Source organism: Caretta caretta, chromosome 2 (genome assembly GCF_965140235.1).
Source record: "Caretta caretta isolate rCarCar2 chromosome 2, rCarCar1.hap1, whole genome shotgun sequence".
In the NCBI taxonomy this organism is placed as follows: domain Eukaryota; kingdom Metazoa; phylum Chordata; order Testudines; family Cheloniidae; genus Caretta; species Caretta caretta.
Genome location: NC_134207.1, coordinates 172,157,910 through 172,178,634, shown reverse-complemented (window position 1 = coordinate 172,178,634; position 20,725 = coordinate 172,157,910). Strand labels below are relative to the sequence as shown.

Genomic DNA, 20,725 nt, shown 5'->3' with positions numbered 1-20,725 from the left:
TTGGTCCATCAGTGGCAATTAGCCAAGATCATCATGGATGCAACCCCATGCTTAGAGTGTCCCTAATCTTCCAACTGCCAGAAGCTGGGGATGAACAACAGGGGATGGATCACTAGAAATTGCCCTGGTCTGTTCTTTCCCTCTGAAACATCTGGCAATGGCCACAGAAGACAGGATACTGGGCTAGATGGACTATTGGTCTGACCTAGTATGGCTGTTCTAATAACTGTCGCCCCAATGAATTTGGCCCCAAACCATTGTGGGTTTTTGGGGAGGGAGAGTCAACTCTAGCATGTAACTTTTCAGCAGGGACAAGCTAGAGGAATGGTGGGAGGGAGACTTGCTTTAAAAAAATCAGTTAATTGCTAGTCTTTTAGATGTCTAGGATAAACATGTGGCACCTTAGAGACTAACCAACTTATTTGAGCATAAGCTTTCGTGATGAAGTGAGCTGTAGCTCACGAAAGCTTATGCTCAAATAAATTGGTTAGTCTCTAAGGTGCCACAAGTACTCCTTTTCTTTTTGCGAATACAGACTAACACGGCTGTTACTCTGAAACCTAGGATAAACATGTTCACCCATCCCTGTTAAAGTCCCAATACTATTTGTTTTTTAGTCAGAGATTCCTCTGACTGCTATATATACTAGGATGTGGAGTCAGAAATTTATTAAAACAGATAAATAATGTTGCTTACCTGTGAGAACCAATAGTAGAAGTTGCTTGTAGGAGTTACTAACATGCAGCCTGTGAGCAATTTTATCCATTCTTTAAGAAGTACATATTGATATACTTCATATTTTCTTAGGCCAGCAAACTGGCATACAGATTTACTCTCCAATATTTTATGTGAGGCCTGTGTTAAATTTGTTTTCGGGATATGTCAATGTAATCTATGGATGCTATACGTCTTTGGTGCTTCTTCCCCTTTCACACTCAACAAAAATCTTTTATGAGAAGTACAATGTTTTGAGATGTTTATTCTTTTCCCTCTCGAGTTACAAGGTAAAATATTAAAAATTTAAGACTAACCAGTATGAATTTTATTCCTGTATATTTATGCTTTAAAGTCACAGTTTAATATTTTCCTCCAATTAGTATGAATTTCCTTGTGTTTAAATACTATTATCACAGAGAAGAAACCTTTCAGGCTGCTACGCAGACCTTGATCTTCAACCATGATTAAAGCTGAGCTGTGCAAGTCTGGTTGTTATGGTTGAAATGTCTTCATCTCTTCCTACCCCACCTCTCTCTCTCTTTCTCCCCTTCTAGTTGCAATTATCTCTTTTAAAAAAGGCAGCTGCCTTCAACCAGAAGACTGAGAGCAAATGAGTCTCTTTAGAGACTTTTAAAGTAGAATCAGTGACTGAATACTAGATGGGGTTTCACAAAGGCACCCACTGGCAATGTCAAAAATGCCGTCGAGTGGCTGAGAATGAGATGAACACTCTGCGTAGCAGTTCTCAGTCTTATAGCCTTGCAGACAGCCCGCTTTCGGAAACAATTAAAGGAGTTGGAGACAGACAGTGTGCAGAGATATGAAGTGTTTTTTTCAGAGCAGCATAGTGGAGACAAAGCCACCCACTCTTCAAGGCAGGCTGCAATGCTTCCTGTATGCTAATGACTATATAGATTTGGTTCTAGTTTCTAATTTGCCCTAACCTTATATCCCAAACCCCCAGAAACTTGAAGACTTCACCACATCAGAGTAAAACATTTTTATTAATCTCTGTAGCCAAGTCCTGAGCAAACAAAGGCAAACTGATTGATCTGAGGGGCCAGGAGAGGTGGTCACTTCAAAAGAGGAAATAGTATTGCAGGTAGCTGAGAATGATGGATATTTCACTACCTAAACACCTGTATAATTCTCCTTCAGAACTTATCTCTTTCCATAAAAGGGGGTGGAGGGGACAAAAATAAGTAAGATTTTTGCAGCAAATTTTGTTTAAAAAAGCATTCATGATTATGAAAAATGCTTATTCATGCAATATCTTTTTTGGGATGTGGTACAAACCACAAAAATGACTGCAGTTTGATTCAGCCTTGCAAAAAGCACCATGAAAATGTACTAGCCTGGGCACAAAAAGTATTTGTTCTCCTTTTAGTCAGCTGATAGGTAATAATGATATTTTACTAGCCCATCAAAAGCAATTTCCCTGTCTGGGTGAGTAAAGTTTTGCAAGACTGGCTGGAAGTGAATTATGCACAACGTGAGAGGCACAACTATACTAGATCCCTTTATAGCCCTATGGTGCATAAGAATTCTCTTAAAAGGATGACACAGCTGCCAGAAGTTGCTTTCCATGGATTCTTTTATACCTAAAAAAAATGAAATAGACTGAAAACCCAGTTGTCTTTACATCTAGGTTAAATCCTCCTTTGTGAATACTATCAGTAGCAATCTATTTTCTGATAATTCTTTGAACTGGTTTTCTGCCACTATATAATAATTTTACTGTAAAAAGGGAGCCTAGATGAATCATAGCAGACAATTTGAGATCATGTTTCTCGTCAGAAGTGATCTATTCCTCATTAATCACTTTGCTCTCCTTAGTAATAAGTGTCAATCGTGTGCTTTGCTGAGCAACACCAGATGGAAAAGTCCTACCAAGTATAATAGAAATTTATAAAGTCTTTGTACATTTTTGGACCATCCAATATAATTTAATCCGCCTAAGAATTCTGTAGGGTAATTTAAAAAACTCCTGGCCATCATTCATTACTACCATCTATAAATATATATTAGGTCTAGTTGAAAATTTGCCATCAAAACTTTTTTCCGTGGAAAATTAGGCTTTCAGCTAAACAATTTTTTGTGGAAACTCTCTTTCTTCTAAAAAAAATAATTTTTACTTAGAAAACTGAAACCCAGAAACAGCTATTTTTCTTTAATGAAAAGTTTGAATTCCCTGCTGAAAATGTCAACACAAACACTATTTTTTCCTTTATGTACAAATTTTCTATCAAAAAAAGAACTATTATTCAACCGGCTCTAATATTTATACAGTAATTTTGATGGAACCCGGTTAATTTTCTGTAGAACCAGATTTGTTTAATTTGTTTAAATTCCATAGGAATTTTCCATAATGGCCTCCTGAGAAGTGCTAAGCACTATCAGCTTCTATTGAAGTCAGGGGATTTGAATGCACTCAGGATTTTACAGGACGGGTCCCAAGGTGGCTTCCTGTGTAATAGGTATAAACAATCGTACTTTGAACCTCTGATGGATTTTCTCCCCTCTGGTATTTCAGCTGCTATTGAAGTGTCCTTTTCATTTGATGTTGGAAATGGCCCAGTGGAGATCATTGTCAGATCCCCCAACCCACTCAATGATGACCAATGGCATCGAGTCATTGCTGAGAGAAATGTCAAGCAGGCCAGTCTGCGGGTGGACCAACTGCCACAGGAGATCCGGAAGGCGCCAACGGAAGGCCACACACGATTGGAACTGTATAGCCAGTTATATGTTGGTAAGTAGCAGAAGAAATAACAGGCCTCAATGGTTAGTTACTCCATTCCAGCCACATCACGTTGGTGGCAGTTACAGTAATATATCAGGTTTCTTTCCAGAAGCACTTAGTGATGGTAGGGTACAGATTGAAAAGCAATGTAGGTTACAGAAGGAAGGTGACCCAGTTCAGAGAAACAAGTACTGCTGTGGTACCCTAGTATCATTGCTCCTTCCTTATTTGTAGCTCAAGCCTCAGGCAGGCAAGCAGCCTTTTTCAGATATTTTTTCCCAAAGGATCTCCCACCCAGCTATTCAGCCAGGAACTGAAAGAGGCCTGGGAACGCCATGCAGGGAAGGAAGCTTATGGTAGTACTGTTTAGCTGGTGTCTCTCTGATATGAATAGCAACTCCACCCTACAGAGATTTGATCTCCCATCCCCCATTTACCGTATTCACCCACCTTTTGCTTGTGAATTTTAATAGCCAGTTACATTGTACCATATAACAAATACACATTTCACTGTTTGCCTAGCCACTTTCAAATGTTGCTAGCCTTCACTGCATTTTGGGTACCAAAAGGCTGCCATTCCAGCAACGTTCATGCTTCTTTAGCTCTTGGGGCTCCACAATGCAGACATGGTGAGTTTCATGAGGTAGGACCAGGTTTGCATGAAATGATGAGCAAAGAAGCACTTCCCTACCTCTCTAAAAAAATTCTTTACCTCATTTCCTTACATCTTAGTGAAAGCTCAACAACAGAAGTAAATTAAAATGATGTACAGAACCTTCAATACCTTGGTAAATATGATCTTGTCAGTGGAGTGGAAATAGCCATGTGTGTCCCCGTTGTACAGTCATTATTCATAAGCTCGGTCTCTTCTTTAACATTTTTGGTATTGCTAAAGTTGATCTGAAATAAAAAGTCTGTTGCTGCATAAACGGAACTATAAATAGGCTTGGCAGAATTCAATTTTTATTTTCTTATCATTTCAACTGATCAGGTTTGTTTTAATCATTTTTTCAGATTTTTATCTATTTAAATTTTCACAGTTGTGGGCAGTTATGACGAGGGTCAGAATAAGCAGGAATTCAGACAATAATTAGGCAATAGACACTGAGATTCAAAAATGTCTGTCCTACATGGTACATCACAAATCTTTAGAAGTGTTCATTGTTTGACTGTATTACCAAAATTGAATGTCTGTGATTGCACTAGATTTTCTCTCTGAATCGTAACCATGGTCAAGTCTACTCGTGCCATAAATCTGAATTTCCCAATAGCATATTGAACGTGGGCCTGAACTACTGAGTTCTAACAGTGGCTCTCTGTTAGCAACTTGCCATGTATGCTTGGGAAAGGCACTTAGGCCCACATTTTGGGCATGTAAAATCTATATCTAGACAACTAAATAAGTAGCCTGATTTTCAGAGATGATTGAGCATCTGTGCCTCCTATTGCAGTTTGAAAGTGTCGGCCTAAACCTCTCTCCCAACTTCCCAAACTTTGCTTTAAAAAATGTAAAATTATGTAAGAGATTATCATCATTATTATTACTATGTATTATCATCAACCTATAGGAAAATGTTGCAATCCAAAATGTATTCAAGCATAAAACCTATTATTACCCCAAACACGATCTTTAAAAATATATAGGAAAAAGAAGAAATTAAGTCTCCCAGTCAAGAGACTGAGGGCCAGATCCTCCACTGATGAAACTACACCCCTTATGCCATCTGAGAATGGGGCTGAAAGCTTAGACTTACTGCAATTTGATTGCATAATGAAAAATGAATGAATATTTTAGGCTTTTAAAAGACATCCCAACCTACAATATGACCAGCTGTAGCTGGCAGCTCAGCGGGTTATTTGGTATACAGCAGCAATAATGCAGTTTAACTCTCGATTCATTATTTTTGCATTATCTCTCAGGTGCTGCAGGTGGACAGAGAGGATTTCTGGGTTGCATTCGCTCTTTAAGAATGAATGGGGTGACTCTGGACTTGGAGGAGAGAGCAAAGGTCACCCTGGGGGTGAAACCTGGTTGCTCTGGCCATTGCACCAGCTATGGAATGTACTGTGAGAACGGAGGTAAATGTGTCGAGAAATACAATGGCTACTCCTGTGACTGTTCCAAAACTGCATATGATGGACCATTTTGCATAAAAGGTAAATGTCTAAATGTGGAAGCCAAACCAACTAAGCAAAACAGAATCACAAATTAATTGTTCAAATGACAAGTGCATCCCTTAATATTCCTTACAAACCTATCACATTCACAGGGATCTGTTCTACCAGTTATATATGGTGGATTTACTGCACATCTCACATTAGTGGTAATGTGCATTTCCTATTTAAATCCAATAACACATGGAAGAAAAGAACTTCAGGATTGTCTGTACTCTTCTCAGCAGCGTCAGGTGTTATCCTGATCTGCTGAGTAATAAATTCCTATTAACACATATAATGTTTTATTAGTTCAAACAAAAACTGAACTTTTCTAATACGCAGAGGGATTTAGGTACAGGGTATTGGTTGTAACTGTTACAGATCAAGGGGCCAGTGTTTGAATACAATCTTCCTCAAATTTTTGGTTGTCTGGATCCAGGAGTTTGGTTGAAGTTCCTCTGGGTTAGAGATTGAATGTCCCAGGTTAAGGGGAGGTTTATAGTTACAGTAAAGCTGTAGGGCATTTTGATTGGGCACAATGACTAATAAAGCACTGATGATATATCCATTTCATTCATTTGAAATGGCTAAGATACTAATTAAATCCTGAAAACCGAGGTTTATAATGAATCACTTTCATATCAGAGGAATTTCCATTATGTTGAAATACCGACCAACCATTTAAAAAACAAACAACAAAAAAACCAAAAAAGTCCAAGACGCTGCAGGAAAATTGGGGATGAAGCTCCAAGTTTGTTTTTATTTTTGTTTGTGTATTCTGATTGGAAATGATAATGGCAAAACTAAATTCTTTTGCAACCCCCTGCTGAAGATTTGATCACATTTCCATGAGGTGCTAATCTCTCTGAATAGCCCTCTTTCACTATGTGTGTCTTATAAATATCTAAAATCATCCAATCTATTGCGTCTCCTAATTCTTTCTAGAAGCTGCATCGTGTGGCGCTAAGTCTGTGATTTCAGCTGAGATCATTTATTCGTTACTCTTCTCAATGGTTTTCATGATTCTAAGGAACCTTTGGTGTCATAAATTGCCTATCACAGTGTTCTGCCTTTAAATTACCCACCTTATCAGCAATCCTGCAGGCAAGTCTATTCACCAGTCATCACACTGCCCTTGAGCAGTTCATCATGTCCATAGGGGATAACTACTATCCTTTGACATTCAGTTTCCCAACTCCTTCACAACTACTCTTATTTTTTTTTTAAGGCAGGCCTCAGGCAGTAGAGTTTGTGCTTTCTATTCCCCTTCTCTTCAAGCCATGAATGAATGGAGATTACAGCAGAAAAGGCCAGCCCCAGGATCTCTTTATGCACTCCCTGGTTATGGGTTGAATTCCCTCCTCCCCAGTGCTTTAGCCCATATCTATCCTCACTTTATTCTATCCTACACAACAAATCATGCATCTTGGCAGGAGTCAGACTAGATGGCCCTTGCAGTCCCCTTCTAACCCAATGGTTCTATCAGTCTATCATATTGTTACCCACTTTTTAATCTGGCGGGTAGCCAAAATTCGGGATCTTGTGTGTTGTTTCCAATAAGAGGAGAAATTGATGATGGAGTCAAGTGTTTCTTTCAAGTGCAATCCTGTTTATTTACAAAGAATATATAGGTTTCAGAGTAACAGCCGTGTTAGTCTGTATTCGCAAAAAGAAAAGGAGTACTTGTGGCACCTTAGAGACTAACCAATTTATTTGAGCATAAGCTTTTGTGAGCTACCGCTCACTTCATCGGATGCAAACTGTGGAAAATACAGAATACAAAATAATCAAGGTGGGGGGGGGGAGAAAACCTGGATTTGTGTGGAAATGGCCCACCTTGATTATCATACACATTGTAAGGAGAGTGATCACTTTAGATAAGCTATTACCAGCAGGAGAGTGAGGTGGGGGGAGAGAAAACCTTTTGTAGTGATAAACACCCATTTTTCATGGTCTGTGTGTATAAAAACATCTTCTGTATTTTCCACAGTATGCATCCGATGAAGTGAGCTGTAGCTCACGAAAGCTTATGCTCAAATAAATTGGTTAGTCTCTAAGGTGCCACAAGTACTCCTTTCCTTTTTTTAAAGAATATATAGAGTACTGTTTCCCTGAACAAAGCAGGAATCAAACAGCAGAAGACTGTTTCTTTGCTGACAGCTTCAACCCCCTTTCAGCCAACACTCGGCACAAAATCTCTCTTCAAAGCTATGTCTGCACTGTGCAATGAGCTCAGGTGCCTGGTATCTGGATCTGAGCACATGGGTTAACATTCCCACAACAAAGTGCTACCCCCATTACTGTGTCCTCAGTTTCTTCACTTGTCCATGTGTGGCTGGGGGCATATCCCATCGCTCTGTATGCTGGGATGCTCCAGGATTCTATCCCAATCAATTCTGAGTGGTAGTGTGTATTTAGAACTAATCTAGTAGAGAGACAGAGTTATCCCTAGAGTGTGTCCTTTTGAGACAAAACTGAAGTAATTTTAACAATGTCAGTGTTTCAAAGTTCATATGTATTGACTCAGAAAATAGTCACTGTCACATTCCAGTGAACTTACATTTTAGGAAAAAGAAAAGGAGTACTTGTGGCACCTTAGAGACTAACGAATTTATTTGAGCATAAGCTTTCATGAGCTATAGCTCACTTCATCGGATGGATTTGTTAGTCTCTAAAATGCCACAAGTGCTCCTTTTATTTTTGCGGATACAGACTAACATGGCTGCTACTCTGAAACCTTACTTTTTAGAGGTATTCTTTTTCCAACACTTGTCACATTTTTTCTGTTTCTTTTAAGGATGGGCCAACTGCAGAGTGACTGAAAACCAGCCCAAAACTTCAGTCAAAACTAGAGCTAAACAAAATATTTTCTTCCTGACTTTAGACACAACATAAAATAGAAATGCCATAAGAGAAGTTATATGGTGCCTGTTACAATGGAGCTCCCTCCTTCTTGGTTTGTCCATAGGCACTACCATAACAAAAGCAAGAACAACAGAGTTATTGTTATTTTTCTTACCTTGGTATTTCTGACCTGACCAAAACCATGGAGTATTTGAAATAATATTTTATGTTTATACAGCTCTTTGGATCTTTGGATGTCAAATTATTTTAAAAAGTTAGAAGATATTTTTTCCATTTTATAGATGAGGGAATTGGGGAATACAGAGTTTAATGCAGAGGTCAATTTAAGGACCTCTGATTTTGGGTGCCTCAACTTTTGGATGTTCAGTTTTAAATATCTAAGGCCTAATTTTCAGAGCTACCGCAGTTCCCATTTAATTCAGTTGGAGTTATGCATGCTCAGAACCTCAGAAAGTCAAGCTTTGGGTATCCAAAGGTGGGCACCCAAAATCAAAAGCAATTTTTTGAAAATGTAGACCTAAATGATTTGCTCAAGGTACACAGTGAGTGTGAGTGAGTCACTGACAAAGTTGGGAATAAAACCCAGAACTCCAGACTCTCTGTTCCCTGCTCTGGACACAGGATCTGGTTTAGGGAAATTTCCAGCAACTTTTATAGATCAACCTAGTTCCAATTGGCTGCGGATTTTGTAACTTGATCATCACCAATTTCCTTTTCTGTTAGTGCTGAAATCTGACTTATCTGTGTGGAAAATCCGGCATCTCTTCCCTCCAAACATAATTCAATATTTGTGACCTCACAATGGTTCTTCATAAAAGCAACCAGGTGGCATCAAAAGCAAACAGTTAAAGGATAATGTAGGCACAAAACAGATAGATTTGGAAATGTCTGATGAACAAGAGAACAGTAAAAATCCTGAAGCAATGCTGAAAATAAGGTCTCTAAAACACTTCAGTTTCAGCCCATTGAGTTTTACGTTGTAAATTTAACTTGCAGTATGCCTTGTAAATCCAGGGAAACACTGGAACATCTTGTAAATTTTGCTAAATTCCCCAGGTTTCAAATAAACTGGCTTCTACTTTTGTTTCTAATGACACCTCATGGAGTCTTCTACCATACGCTCCTTTTCCATGAAATAGGGCTTGGTTGTCACTGGATGCTAGGAGAAAATACAGAAATAGTACATGACAATGAAATAAGCTTTTGGCAGAATTATTTAATGTATTGCATAATCTTTGCTGGAGTGTAGTAGTGGCTCTTTTATACCTCACAGCTATTCAGCCACATCTCACTACTGTCAAAATATTATACCTTAGTAACATTTTAAATATAGCTGGTTGAAAATACCAACATATGGAATTTTCACTACATTTTTCATAAACATTTTGAATTATGACCTCCCCCCTAAAAAAAAAAAAAAAAAAAAAGGATGAAATATTCATGAAAATTTTCATGAAAAGTATATCCCTTTGTTCAAGCAGCTCTAATTTTTAATGCTAGGGCTATTTTGAATATCACTGTATCATTTTTGCTTTTAAGTACATGTGTAGCTGAATCTTGTGATCTTTTGCTTAATTATTTTTTGCATGGATAAGCAAGTGACAATTGTACAAGTATTTTATAAATGATTTGACAGTCACATCAGGGCCTGACGTACCTTGTTGTTGTTAAAAAGCACCAGTTACACATTGTCATATGTTTTCTTTTTATGATATGTGAGTGGCTTTTATTGTACTGGCTATACAGACTGTAGACTGACAACACTGGCTAAAGCCAGATATATGGTTGTGCAAGGAAATTTGCTACTATCTGTTGCTATATCAATCCTTGCTCTCGCTTGGTCAGAAACCAACAGTCATGTGGCCTTATCACATGATTTTGTTATATGTGCAAATGGGATTTAGGATGAGACAACCAAGCTCATTTTCCCTTGTAACCTAAGCCAGGATATGAGTTCAGTTCGCCAGAGATAACATGGTTAATGGTGCACCACTTAGTTATTTAAGACTAGATTCTGCTACCCTTACACTGAGAATAACATCCTGTTCAAGTAGCCCCCCTGATTTAACACTGCATAGTACCTTTCTCCTCAAGTCATCCCACTGAAATACTGAGGACTCAGGATAAAGCAACTATACATCATAAGTAAAGATTGGCAGAACCTTGCTGTCAAGGTTCCTTCCCCACTCTGAACTCTAGGATACAGACGTGGGGACCTGCATGAAAACCCCCTAAGCTTATTTTTATCAGCTTAGGTTAAAACTTCCCCAAGATACAAACTATTTTACCTTTTGCCCTTGGACTTTATCGCTGCCACCACCAAGTGTCTAACAAATATATAAGAGGGAAAGAGCCCACTTGGAAACGTCTTTCCCACCAAAATCCTCCCCAAACCCTACACCCCCTTTCCTGGGGAAGGCTTGAGAAAAATCACCACCAATTTGCATAGGTGAACACTGACCCAAACCCTTGGATCTTAAGAACAATGAAAAAGCAATCAGGTTCTTAAAAGAAGAATTTTAATTGAAGAAAAAAAGTAAAAGAATCACCTCTGTAAAATCAGAATTGTAAATACCTTACAGGGTAATCAGATTCAAAACATAGAGAATCCCTCTAGGCAAAACCTTAAGTTACAAAAAGACACAAAAACAGAAATCTACATTCCATTCAGCACAGCTTATTTTATCAGCCATTTAAACAAAACAGAATCTAACACATATCTAGCTAGATTACTTACTAAGTTCTAAGACTCCGTTCCTTTTCTGTTTCCGGCAAAAGCATCACATAGACAGAGAGAGACTTTGTTTCTCCCCCCTCCAGCTTTGAAAGTATTTTGTCTCCTCATTGGTCATTTTGGACAGGTGCCAGCAAGGTTATCCTAGCTTCTTAACCCTTTACAGGTGAAAGGGTTTTTCCTCTGGCCAGGAGGGATTTAAAGGTGTTTACCCCTCCCTTTATATTTATGACACTTGCCCCCATAGCTTTTAAACTATGATAACAAACTTCTTTATGGTATGTATGATAGATCTGGTCAGGCTCCCCCAGTCAACAGCTCACCAGATTGTTGTGAGGGGATCCAGACACTAGATCCTGGGTGTTTTAAGCCTCCAGAGTCTGAACAGAGCCCAGGTGCTGTCACTGTTTTGGGGTCCCTAAACACACTCTTGGAGCAGATCTTCTATCTGTCACCCCTTCCCAAGAGCATGCAGCACAGCATCCTGGACATAATTCTGACGCCTCTGGCTTCCCTTGTAACTTAAATACATGTCTCCCAGAACACCACCCAAAGGTGTAAGTCCTCTGGTTTACCTCTTCAAAGGGCCACATGGCAAGTGCAGCATATAACACAGACACAATATATAGAAATCTAACACATTATTTCTCTTTATTTAATCACAGGAGAAATACACAGATCTATACAAAAACAGATAAACCTAAACTCATTTCCCTGACTTAGTCTCCTCATCACTCCAGAGCATTCTTTGGGCTGGGGTTGGGGTCCTCTGTAGGATCCAGGATCCTTCCCCTGCAGCTGCATGACTTTTCTTCCTAAACTTGAAGCTTCTCTCCCTAGATGAGCTTGCTTCCTCTGTCCTCTTCCCTTTTTTTGACCAAATTTCCTCTGTGTGTCTCTGTCTTTTCTCTGTAAGTCCAAACCCCTACCTCTTCCCCTTGTTTGGAAATTTTCCATTCTGCCAGTGCCAGCCCCCTGCAGAGAGAAAGAACTGTTTTCCCCTAGGATGCAATTACTCTTTTGTGCTCCCCAGGTAAGACCTATTCAGATGCTGACAGTTCTTTCACGATTGTGCTTGGTCTAGTAGAGACATGCTTTCCAGCTTGTAAGTCATGGTGATTACACAGATCCAGAGGCATTCCACGATACAACAATTTTATTATAATATCAATCAGAATTCACAAGACAGTTCCCCCAAACCATCACAGTATGTTTTTCAACATGTGCTGTGGGTCCTACCCACTCTCGCATGCCAGGTTTTTCAGTTTGGCTGTACTTGGGGAATGGTAACAGAAGGAGTGATACGAAAAGTCTAAGCAAATAAAATGGCATTGACATAGAAGGTCAGCATATAACTAGCAAATGCTTCTCAGGGTAAATACAGGCCATGCACTGTGGGGGAGATATTTATTGAGGAGATTCATGCTTAGAATTATTGATTGATGACTGGTAAGAAATTGCATTGTCTCCAGTCTGATCAGTGGCAGTTCACACATCTGATTGACATTTCAGGTGCCTGAATATTACCGTCCCCTTACAAGGACAAATCTGTCAGAATGCTGTTTGCCATCTATTTTTATTTTGTTGTTGGTTTTTGTGGGTCTGTAATCAGCTCCATTTGTTCTTTCGCTGACCTGAGAAAGATTGTTACAAGGAGCAGCCAAAATGCGTCTGCAATCCTACAGATTGCTTTCTGACCTTATTCTGTCCTTTGTTTCAGAACCTTTTTCTTCACAGTGGTCCTCCCATCACCATAACAGCATTTCTGAGAGTTGGATTTGAGTTAAATTTTCGCATTTATAACTGGTGTATCGTTAAAACAACTGAGGGCAAAATTGTGGAATCAGTATCTAGCACAAGTGTTGTGTCATGCTCTGGAGATCTCCCAACGGGCCAACTGGAGGAAGAAATTTCCCCACCCCTCTCTTCCCCCAGCATTGAAATGGGAGGGACCCAGGGTGAGAAATGGAAATTGCCCAACACTGCAATCATTTCCCATTCCAGGCAGTGCTATGCCCTGTGTTACACAGAAAGTCAGATTAGAACAGAACAATGGTCCCTTCTAACTTTATAACCTATTTAAGTGACAGTGGAACCATTCCACAGCTGATGACTTAGCTCACATGCCTCCGTGTATGTTGGAAGTGTAAATGCAATCCTGTCCTTTTCTGTGCACAGTTGCCTAATATGCACACATAAATATGGGATTTAAGGACGCAATGGGTGCACACAGATGCTTTTATGGTGAAACTTAAATGACAAGTATGAACAATCATAATCCTTATGCCACTCCCTATACCCACCCATAATAGACTATAGTACAAAACTCCTTTCCTTCCTGTGGATTAGCCTTTATATTTAAGTAGAGTCCAAAAGCAGGACTGCACTTACAACATTAAAAGGCTTTTCTGAGTCAGATTTGCTGGCTCTCCCTGTAGCTCTTTCTGATGCCAAGAGGAACTCAGCCTTTTATAACACTGGGTTGGTGTTAACACTATTGTCTGGCTGTTAGGCTGAGTCAGAAAAACAGCTCTTCAGCTTCTGACAGAATCCTACAGTCTGACACTTGGTCAGATCCAAATTCTGCCCCATTTACACACATGCAACTCCATTTACTTAAAAATGCCTGAATGTTTTTGCTGTAAATATATTTTTTTAAAGTAAGTGACATTTTAATTCTTATTACTCATTGAATTGAAGACCTTGTGAGCTAAAATAAATACTGCATCTATTATATTCAGTATGGCCTTGGTCTTTCAAACATAACTGTATAAGGACTTTTCTCTGGATTATGAATCCTTGGCCTTGATCATGCAAATCTGGGCTCTGCATAGGGGTAGATGTCTGCCCGCATAAATCAGATTGCAGGGTCCAATTGGTTAGTACAGAAAGGTAACTAATAATGCATACATATTAACTGAACAGATATATTTGTGAAAAATATTATACATTCCGTGAAGAGGTTCTAACCAAGTATATCTCTGTGTCTTGCATGTACTCTCTTATTGAGAATGCAGTATCTGCTGCTTTGAAAATTACATTTCTCATAAAGTCATAGAATTTCTTTATTGGAAAAATATTTTCTTTGATTTTTAATCCAAAAAATCATCTCCCCTTCCTCACTCACGTTACTCAAAGAGATATTTCAATCAGAATACAAAGCAAAGTAGTGGGATAAAGCTTTCCAGTCTACCATTGGTCATAATATATTTCTAATAAAGAGCAAAGTTTTATTTATCTGTATACAGGAAACAAATAAATAAGGGATAACTTCAAAAATCCTGACAGTTGTGGGTCAGAAAGCATGATAAATTTCGACTTCTCTGTCAGCCAATTACAATAGGACTGCCCTGGTGCTATTATCCACTGAATTCAATTTTTTTACTGGAGATGAATGGAGCCCCTACAGCAAGCTTTTTAGCTGCTGTGAATGAGGATCCAAATGAAGGCAGAGCAGATTCAAATTTCTCACGCTGGGTTCATAGAATCATAGAATCCCACGGTTGGAAGGGACCTCAGGAGGTCATCTAGTCCAACCCCCTGCTCAAAGCAGGACCAATCCCCAATTTTTGCCCCAGATTCCAAATGGCCCCCTCAAGGATTGAACTCACAACCCTGGGTTTAACTGGCCAACACTCAAACCACTGAGCTATCCCTCCCCCCTGTATGCTGTATCCATATGTTATACTTTTATGGCCCCCATTACCTCGTATCCAAGCACCTCACAATCATTTAGTCTGTATTTTGTCCTCTGACCACCCCTGTGAGGTAAGGAAGTATTATTAACCCCAGTTTACAGATGGGGAAATGAGGCAGAGACTAAGGGCTTGTCTTCACTGTAACAGTAAACTCAAGTTAATACACTGGAATTTCTGCACTCAAGCAAGCCTAGTTCAAGGGAGAGCAGCCACACTGCAAAACAACACTGTAATTACACAGAGCAATATGATTAGCAGCACAGAGTGATTCAATTAGCTACTGCTGAGTAGTTGTAACTAGAGCTGTTGCATCCTCACTGCACCTCTCGCTCAAACATCAGCATCACTCGCGCCTTGACCCACCCCCTCTGATAAGCCAGCTAGCTTGAGTTTAATGCCCAGCTTAACTTAAACTAGATGTTTTTTGTGAGTGGACAGGAGTCGAGTTAAGGGTAACACTAGAGTTTATAACGGGAACTAACTGTGCTGTGAAAACACACTCTTCGTGACTCGGCCATAGGCACACTAGAAGCCTATGGCAAAGCAGAGAATTAAACCCATATCTTCCAAGCCTCATTCTAGTACCCTAACCACTGGGCCATCATCCCATGGAATGATGGAGATTGCAGAAAGCCACTGCAAATATTTTTGGAATTGCTCTTGCAACACTGGAAAACATCCTCTGATGTTACTTCTGGGAGCATCTCCACATAGACCCACTGCTACCTCACAGGAACATGCAAAAAACATTTTCTTCAGGAACAGGTCTTCTGATGTATATTTTATGCAGCTTTCTTCTTCGCCTGTCTTTTTTTCCCCCCTACTTGGGATATTTTCATATAAATAAACAGCGGGAATCTCCACTCCAGTTGGATGCAGTGAAGGGGAGCAAGCTCCATGATCCTGGGTCAACCAGACTCAGCATAAGTGAGAGCTTCTAAGGAGCAGTTCTAATTTATTCCCCAATGTAATGTCCCTCTGTGGCTGCAGCACAACACCCTCCAGCCTTCCTCTGGCCTACCCCCTTCCCTCTATGCATAGCGAAGTAGAACAAAAGTTCTGAATTGTTTTGGTGCATTTGTGCAAAATGGAATTCTAATTATAGACACCCTTCTCTTACAGTGTGGAATAAAATGACTTCATCGGGAGCCTGATCCAAAGCCCATTGAATCAATGAGAATCTTACCGTAGATTTGAATGGGCTTTGGTCAGGCTGCATAAAAGGCATCACTGCATGTTATTTTTCCAGCTTTGCCTTCTCTGCCTTGAGCACCGATCTATTTAATCAGGGGGGGAGGGGAAGAGACATTTAATGAGTTTGTGTTGTTAATTGGAATAAATAATTGCTGTATTTCTCCATTTGACTCCACCACCAGAATGCTCAAAAATGTACAGTGATGACAGTCAAAGAACACATGTTGGGAATTGTTCTAGAAAAAGCTTTAAATCCCCACTTCTTGTCTGCACAAACTAAACTCACAGCGGGACTGAGAGCAGAATAAACCCTAAGTACACCGAGCAGTTAACTGAAAATCGTTACTATCTTCAAAAGTCTCAGTGAAATGGCTCTCCCAGATCAAGAAAAACAGTGAGACTCTTACCTTTACTATCCTTTGGCCAGCAGGTATCTCAACAGTCTAGGGCAAGTCTACTCGACCACACTACACCAGCACACATGCACCAATGCCACTGCGCCACTGTAACGTGTCTGGTGAAGACGCGCTATGCCAACAGAAGAGCATTCTTCCATCGCCATAATTACTCCATCCCCGCAAGAGGTGAAAGCTATGTCAGTGGGAGAGCGTCTCCCACTGACTTAGCGCCGTTATGGACACTGCTTTAAGTCGATGTAACTTACGTTGCTCAGGGGAGTGTCATTTTCACACCCTAAAGCGACATAAGTTATATCAACTTAAGCGGTAGTGTAGACCAGTCCTACAGTCTTTGTGACCATGGTCTGGCAGTAGTTGCAATTTCTGGTGCTGTCTAGCACTTCTGGTAGTACAAGCCCTTCCTGACATACTTCCTGTAGGTAGTTCATACTCTGTACTGATGGAGAGGGGACAGAGTTGAGAAACATAAAAAAGAAGACGATCGACAAGGAAAGAGGCTTTGTTAGGTCTCTTAAAAATCTGTGCACGAGCCATAAGGCAAAGCCCTTAAAGGATGGATATTTAGTGGTGTATGCCCTTGGTTGGAAACATCATCATGAGATGTCTTGCTCTAATAATCAAAATCCAATCAAGTAAAAAAAGGGGGTTGAATATCTGATAATTGGCAGGCAGTGTGAAAGAATAATTATACTTATGTACCTGTGGGCAGGAAAAAGCTTGCAGCCTCAGCACTGGACATGGCTTCCAGCTAAAAGCCTGTATTTCAGCTGAGGTTTCTGAAGTAAAGAGACAAACATCCATTGTTGCTGCAATTTTTCATGTGTCCTTCTGTGGTGCAGATAGCATAATGTTCATTGTCATGATGTAGTCCCACAACCATTGTAAAGATCTGTCCCAGTTGAAGTTAATGGAGTTTTAGCATTGGCTTACATAGGGCTAGGATTTCATCCTTAATGCACAATTATACCACATCACCAGAAACAAGCCCCTTAACAACATAGCTGTCATGCTAATCAGCAGAAAACATATGAGGCTTTATTAAGACACACTAAGCCCACAGAAGTAACCAGAATTCTTTTGGATAGGGGAAGGAGATCACAACCCAGTTTGGAACTCATTTGGAAGTCCATCAGATGACAGGGGTCAGACAGTGATGCCTGTCCTAGTGCCAGTGCCATAGAGAGATCCTGTCTTTAAGTGCACTACATCTCAGTAGCTATATGAAAATGGCATTTTTTACTCAACAGATCTGCTTCTTGTATACATGCAGAGTCCTATCTGCTTATCTGAGTGGTTACAGTAAGTTTACCCAATTTTTTTACTGCTGTTAACAGCACAGAGGCAACTCAGCTCTTGCAGAAGGATCTGGGTTCTGTAGCGTTTTTGTGCATCACCGACAGAATTGTGTATGAAAGTTCTGTTCTCTACACCTGACCTGTGAAAACCCATTGATGGCAAAGACAGTCAGGATGCGGGTATAACTGAGGGTAACATTTGACCTGCGGAATCTTAATTACTTGTGATGATTCATGAGAAGGAAAGAGAAGTCAGTGGAGTTTCACTGATGTAAAACCAGTAGGAGAGAAGAATCAGTCTGCAACATTAGACTGGAAATCTCATGACAACTTGCTTTCTTTTGAGATTTATGGTAATTCCTGCCTGTGGTCCAGGTGGAAATAGCACAAGAACAGCTTTTATCAAAATTTTCAACACCTCTGGGTCTGATTGGAACTGGATTGTGCCAAAATGAAAATAATCGGTTGAGAGTGAGGGTAGGGAGTTGGTGGAACTATTTTGAACCTCAGAATAAGTTTATCAGTTCTAAATCTGTGTTTTGCATGGAGGTTTTGTTTCATCCCTTTTTTAAATGGGAGAGTAGATTTGCAAAATGTATATGGTTCATATTGAGAGTATACTTCTGTCTTGGTAAAATTGCTTCTGTTGTTTCACAAATCCTATCTAGTGCTTTTCCAGACAGCTAATCCAAACTTCTTTTATTTATGTTTTTGCTATGACTGTCAACAGAGCGTGACTGCACTGCATATTGGTTTGGAAATATGTGCCACTAGCCAAAGAAAACTGATCTGCTACTGCCATGATCTCTTCCTTGAAGCTTTTGTTTCGAAAGGACAGTGTACACAGTAACCCTTTACCATATTTTGTCTCCTGGATCTCTTCTTTTCAGATATCTCATCTAACGTTCCAAAAGAGGGCAACAGTGGGTATATGGAATCTCCTCTACACCTCATCAACAAGGAGTTGTCTTTTACTTTAATCACTATTTTTCCTAAACAAAAAATGTCATTCCCTATTTAGGTGCAGATTCAGGAAAATATCCATTCAGACAATAGTGCTTTACACTCATTCTTAAATGTTTTCCATGGATCAGAGACTTAGATACCTCCTATTTAAAAAAACCCTCAATGTGATCAGTGTTTGGTGTTCTCCCGGTAGATAATTTCCTCGTTGATCAGCAATCAGTATTTCAAAGTCATAACTGAGTACAATTTAGAAAAAATGATCTGCCTTTGGATTATGATATTTTAACAGAAAAATAATGGGCCCACTCCTGAGCACCCTCACCTACCTTTGTAGTCAATCAGTACATCCCTATTCAGCAAAGCCCTTAAAGGATGGCTGTTTAGTTGTGTGCTTAAATCCCATTGACTTTAGCATGTGTTTAAATGCTTTGCTGAACTGGAACCTGAGCTCAGGGCACTCAGCACCTTGCAGGATCAAGCCCAAAATGTATAAATTGCTACAAAAGTCCTGATCTATCCAGAGTAAACTGTGTCCCGAAGATTCTTAAAGGCAAATGTGAGGCAGATTTTAAGGTATGCTGCAATATATGGTACATTTATAATTATTCAGCTATTCTGGTAATTATTTATGTGTCCTTACCTGAAGTTACTTTCAAGAACATTCCATTTATTTTGCAGGTTTTAGACTGTAATATAGGCAAGGTTAGTCTCAGAAATGTCACATGAACCATGAAAGATTTTTTTGTTTGTTTTTTGCATGCTGGTTCAGCCCACATTGGTGAGAAGGTGGGCAGGGGAGAGCTGGTATTCCCAGCCAGGGAGCCCCATTGTGCTAGGCACTGGCAGAGATGTAGTAAAAGTCTATCCCTGCCCCAGAGACCTTGCTGTCTAAAAGATAAGACATAAGAAGCAGGTAAAACAAACAGACTGGGAGGGAAAAGTAAAAAACAATTTTACAGATGAGCTGTGTGCACAATTAATAGATGTAAAAAGCCAAACAATAGCAGTAATATTGGCTCACCACCTGCCAACCAATGTTTTTTTCTAAGCAAGATGAGTTATAAGGATGGATTTCAAGGATAATAAGGTAGCAGCCATGTGGGTTTTTGCAGGGAGCCTTAAATTGACACCAGGGTAACTGAGAGCAGATTTTCGCCCTGTACATACATATATTATTTCACCCACGACTGAAAAAACAACCACACATGCAAGTAGCCTTTCTGCATCAGCATCATCTAGACAATGATGTAACACAGAACTATCATTCAGTTATTTGTTAACATTTACATAAGACGCTATTTTGGGGCAAATCCTGCAGACATTTACTACTGTACATAGTACTTAATACTATAAGCAGTCCCACTATTTTCAATACTACTAACTCACAGGAGTAAGCACTAAACTTGATGGTAGGTGTTTGCACAATAGTCCTCTTAATTATTAATCCAAACGAGCATAAAAATTGGGTCTAGTGAAAAACAAAGATGTTAAACTAAATTGCCTTTCCCATAACTATCTGGAGGTGATTTAAAATTTCTCCTAAGAAATGACAGCTCTAAATCTATCACAGTGGCTCTACATCATTTCCAGGACTGTGAGATCACAGCTTGGACAATTGTTTTATGTGGCTGCAGTGTCACTTCTAAATATAATATATCAATTCTTGGAAAATCGTTATAAAGTAACAGGAAGACAAATCTTTTCTAGTGCTTAGCAAGACACTGGAAAGGGGCATCAATGAAATCTCTGGTAATGTAACCCCTTTCTTACATCTTAGCTACCTTGCCTTTCGCTAAGGGCACATTCCTACCCTCCAATACCAGGCAAATATTACTGCATATCTTGTAAAATCAGTATTTGGTTACACTTCTGTTTTGCTACTAGTATTTGCTTATAATTGTGTAAAGGATATTGGGATACTTCAAATATGGAAGGAG

General features: G+C 39.6%; 1 protein-coding gene across 4 annotated transcripts in view; it reads left to right on the top strand.

Annotated features, from left to right (window-relative positions):
• CNTNAP2 (contactin associated protein 2) overlaps positions 1-20,725 on the top strand; it is a 1,645,619-nt gene that overhangs the window by 1,500,469 nt on the left and 124,425 nt on the right. For all 4 annotated transcript variants that reach the window (XM_075125590.1, XM_075125593.1, XM_075125592.1 and 1 more), the window contains 2 exons: positions 3,251-3,469; positions 5,381-5,617. In XM_075125590.1, coding sequence (XP_074981691.1) covers positions 3,251-3,469; positions 5,381-5,617 — 456 coding nt within the window. The remainder of the gene's footprint in view (positions 1-3,250; positions 3,470-5,380; positions 5,618-20,725) is intronic.